The sequence below is a fragment of the Penaeus japonicus genome, unplaced genomic scaffold (assembly GCF_977035675.1).
Source record: "Penaeus japonicus unplaced genomic scaffold, GWHDUDI00000001_assembly GWHDUDI00000022, whole genome shotgun sequence".
Classification (NCBI taxonomy): domain Eukaryota; kingdom Metazoa; phylum Arthropoda; class Malacostraca; order Decapoda; family Penaeidae; genus Penaeus; species Penaeus japonicus.
The window spans coordinates 21,056,663-21,061,662 of NW_028234424.1; the positions used below are offsets into that span (position 1 = coordinate 21,056,663).

General features: G+C 35.1%; 1 protein-coding gene across 1 annotated transcript in view; it reads right to left on the minus strand.

Moving 5' to 3' along the window:
• Nucleotides 1-60: 60 nt before the first annotated feature.
• The window catches only part of LOC147469340 (uncharacterized), a 12,141-nt gene continuing 7,201 nt past the window's right edge, over nt 61-5,000 (minus strand). Inside the window, exons 4-8 of the mRNA XM_086549246.1 lie at nt 2,140-2,294; nt 1,374-1,426; nt 1,097-1,185; nt 476-538; nt 61-244 (exon numbers count right to left, since the gene is read on the minus strand). Of these exons, the coding sequence (XP_086405372.1) occupies nt 61-244; nt 476-538; nt 1,097-1,185; nt 1,374-1,426; nt 2,140-2,294 (544 nt within the window). The remainder of the gene's footprint in view (nt 245-475; nt 539-1,096; nt 1,186-1,373; nt 1,427-2,139; nt 2,295-5,000) is intronic.

Consider the following 5,000-nt stretch of genomic DNA (forward strand, 5'->3'; position numbering starts at 1 on the left):
TTCTCTCTCACACATAAACATATATATACACACATGTAATCACACAAAAACAACGTGCGTCTATCGGAAATGGCTTTTCTTCGGCTCTAGGTCCTGTAAGATGGCCACCAGATGCGACTCGTCCGCCTCTACTCGACAGTTCTCCTTCAGCCACTCCTCCACCCTGTCGTGCGCGCTCCTCCAATCAAGCCACTCGGCCGGGTTCATCTCGGTGCTCTCCTCGACGCTCCTATGTCTGCTCAGGCTGCTCTGGTAGGGGTACTTAAGTCAGGGTCTTGTGTGCTTGTGTGTGTGTGCGAGTGTGTATGTGTGTGTGTGTGTATGTGTGCGTGCGTGCGTGTGTGTGAGAGTGTGTGTGTGTATGTGTGTGTGTGTGAAAGTGTGTGTGAGAGTGTGTATGTGTGTGTTTATGTGTGAGTGCGTATGTGTGTGTTTATGTGTGTGTGTATGTGGGTATGTGTAACCGCCTCAATACAAGTGCATCCTGCGGTTTACGTTCTGTTTCCTCTCGTCGACCCAGGTCAAGAAAGTACCTTTGCTGTAAATTGACCAGAACCCATCGTTGTGTTCCCACGCCATGTTTCATACAATTCTCAGTGTATTTCATATATAAACTATATCTTGTCTATACTCAAAATGATGCTCTCAATGCACTCAATCCTCGATTATGTATGTACGATCATTATTTGCATGGATATTCATGATCACTTCTATATCATGTATTTTGCCCTTTTCCCCTTGTTCCTCAGGCCACAAATAAAGGTTGCCTCTGGCAAACAGCCTGTCCCCTCTTGTAACCGTTTTTACCGTAAATGTAATTTGAACTATTTTTTGCTATGTACTTCAAAACCGCATTTTGTTCTGCCAATGTTAGTCGAGTCTAGCTTCATTCTGGAGACCACCTCTCAGGGGAGAACACTCCCAGCCTCCTGCAGACACTGACCGCTCACCCTAGCAGGCATGGCACGTCGCCCCACTCCTCTCTGCCACAATCATTAGCTGTACCCCACGCTACCAAGTTCCTGTAGAAATAAAGCATCAACTCTGCCACAAATCTAACTTCACTCACCACCAAACAAAACTACAACTATATTACACTGTTGGCAAGCCCTGATATATCCCACCGCTGCCACCAGTGTAATAATGTTGTAGATTATCCCACTGATTCCCACCAGTGTAATAAATCTGTTGTTGATGGGATAATCAAAAACAAATTTATTACACTGGTGTTGTTGATGGGATAATCAACAACAGAGGCAACCTTTATTTATGGCCTGAGGAACAAGGGGAAAAGGGCAAAATACATGATATAGAAGTGATCATGAATATCCATGCAAATAATGATTGTACATACATAATCGAGGATTGAGTACATTGAGAGCATCATTTTGAGTATAGACAAGAGATAGTTTGTATATGAAATACACTGAGAATTGTATGAAACATGGCGTGGGAACACAACGATAGGTTCTGGTCAATTTATAGGAAAGGTACTTTCTTGACTTGGGTCGGCGAGGGGAAACAGAACATAAACTGCAGAATGCACTTGTGCTAAGGCGGTTACAGTTCTTTTCTTTTTTGTGTGTACGTGCGTGTGTGTTTATGTGTGTGCGTGTATGTGGGTGTGTGTGTATGTGTATGAGTGAGTGAGTGTGTGTGTATGTGAGTGAGTGTGTGTGTGTATTTGTATGTGTGTGTGAATTAGTGTTTTTTTTTTTGTGTGCGTGTGTGTGTGTATGTGTGTGTGTTTATGTGTGAGTGTGGGTGTGTGTGTGTATTTGTATGTGTGAGTGTCAATTTTTGTGTGTGTGTCGTGTGTGTGTTTGTATACGTGTGTGTGTGTTTGTCTATGTGTGAGTGAGCGTGTGTGTATATGTGTGTGCTCTGTATGTGTCTAAAAATGTTTGTTTTTGTGTGTATATTTGTCCACTTTTTGTGTGTATGTGTCCTCAATATTTATACACATACATTTGTTGTGTGTGTGTGTGTGTTTTTGCGCGAGCACGTGTGTTTTTGTGTGCATGTGTGTGTTTGTGTGTGAGTGTGTGTGTGTGTGTGCATGTGTCTATGTGTGTGTTTCTACACGAGCAAGTGTGTGTATGCATGTGTGAGTTTGGTTTCGTGTGTTTATCATATCACGCAATAGAACTTGCCAGTTGTAATATGTAATATGAGTCCATACCTTTTCCGAAGCGTTGAAAGTGATCTTGAACAAAGACTCGTCAGCCGGAAGTATGGAATGACTCCACGTATTAATGTAGGCGTCTTCGAATAACTTCTTTCCTTGTCTTGGCCTGAAATTTAGATTGAATCTTTGTAAAAAAAATATATATAAATAGTATCTAGATTATATGTATCTATATTAATAATAATAATGCACAGGTAATAATATTAGTTAATAATGCACAGGTCTAATAGATATTAGACCTGTGCATTCAATCTGGTTGACATTGGCGGACGGGAGGCTCGTCTCTTGGACTTGCTGACGCGATGGCGGGCTTTAATTAATTTGGCCTTAGTCTAGTCTTATCATTATCGTATATATATATTATATATATATATTATATATATATATATATATATATATATATATATATATATATATATATATATATATATATATATATATATATATATATATGTACACACACACGCACACAAATATACATATGTGTATATATATATATATATTTATTTATATATATATTATTTATTTATATATATAAAGTATATATATTTATTTATATATATACATAAGTATATATATATACATATACATATAAATATATACATATATATGTATATATATATATATATGTGTGTGTGTATGTATATGTATATATATGCACATATGTATATATATATATATATATATGTGCATATATATATATATATATATATATATATATATATATATATATATATATATATATATATATATATATATATATATATGTGCATATATATATATATATATATTGTGGGGTTTCCTTGCCAAATTTGTGCAGTTAATAAAAATATTGTTTGGGCTGGACATTTAAACCCGTGGTGTTGTTGTGCGTCCGCTTATTTATTCAGAAAATTTTACTGATGTAAAATGCATATTTCATATTCAAATATATTAATGGCCTTATCTGCAATAATTGCCAAAAACTCGCAATAATTTGCTGCCGTATTTCAAGTTCTTTTGCCAAAGAGCACCACCCGCCCACGGTATCAACCTATCCAATAGGGGCGGCAGCACGCTAGCCCGAACCATCGCCGAATGGCGAAAATGCCAAATATTTCCTGATTTTTATTTTATGTCGTCTTATTCAACCGTTTAAGGAGTATCTTAATGATGGTTTACAACTAAATTTATGTAACAATAAAGTAAGATATTTTGCATATTTTGAGACTCCAGTTCATGCGTGAAAATGTAAAACAAATACCACCATATGTAGCATTGATAAATAGGTGGTAAATAATTGTTTGAATTCTTTGGCTTGGATTTCATTTATTTTTTAACTTGTGAGAAACTGAATTTACTAAGTGTAATACATTCAAATTTGTTAAGATTTGATGGGCAGCAAGTGGTCTCTTCAGAGAAAACTGAAGTAAATCAAGTCGGTAACTCATATAAAACAATAAAATAACCGAGTTTAATTTATAAACAGTGATAACCTATAATGTTTGCAAACAATAATATTTTTTGTGTGTTGTGCGATATCCATTTTAAACATGACTTCTGTAATACACGCACAAAATGCGTGTATTGCAATGAAAATATGAAAATATGAAAATATCATGAAAAAGTATAGCATACCTAGGTGAATAAGCCTAGAATAAATTTTGCTTTGATTGATGTGTCATGAAATGCATTCTATGTTTGCACAAATAAGATCTATTTACTGACTGCTAATCTGCAAAACTAGTTTTTTGAAGAAATAAACTTTTTTCATGCTTAAAGTAGCATGATGTTAACATATTCAGATTCACATTCCGACATGAATTACTTAAAGCAAACAAGATATGTATTTGTCGTGTCTTATGAACTCAAAAGTGTTTTTCATCAGAAGAAGAAGCAAATAATTGTAAAAAAAAAAATGTTTTTCAAAGGCGCGCCACAGAGGCACGGGTCGCTCTGTGAGCGTGACGGCTGGTTTTGTTCAAGCGATACGACACTTTCGCTGTCTTACGCCCGACAGTGCCCATGAGGTTGAAATGATTTCAAGACTTTGACGATGCAGATAAAGCCTATGTTTACACTTCTGTTTCAATGCAGTTAAAATATAGTCTTCATAATGGAAATAAATACACCTGATGAATGGTGTAACATAAACTAAACATGTCTTTCTTGTAGTAAATAAGCGTACAAAATATAAACATAAAAAGAAAGTGGAACATGAGAAACATCACGTATGTCAAAGAAAACGGACCCGCCGTTCGGGGTGACTATATTCAAATATTTTTTAATTTTAATTTTAATATATAGATATTTTTATTTCTAAATCTAACATTCTCCCGGCCATGGGGGGCGATTAGCCGCCTATACAATTCACAAATATTTTTATACGTACCTTAAGCTACTTAATAAGATATATGCTACGTACAAATAGTTCAAAAATAAATCAATTATTAATAACAAATCCTTTGGCACTTAAAGGACTACATTTGTTGCTTCATTATCTTAAACATAATTAAAGGACACTTTGGTGCATTATACACAGTTTATAATTCTGTATTGACTTATAAATCTAACTTGGAGCTTTAATAACTCTACCCGTCATAGACATTCTAGGTACTTCATCACTTACATTATTCAAAGGTACATCAATGCTTCCATCACTTAAATCTACATCACAATGAATGCTATCACTTGAAACATCATCAAAATTTGCCACTTCATCAGGAACAGACATATTCTCATGTTTACTTATCTCTAAATCATATGCTCTTTGTATAGGTCTAATCATTTCACCTTTGTTAGTTTTAACCTTTATACTTCTTTTAAGTCCATT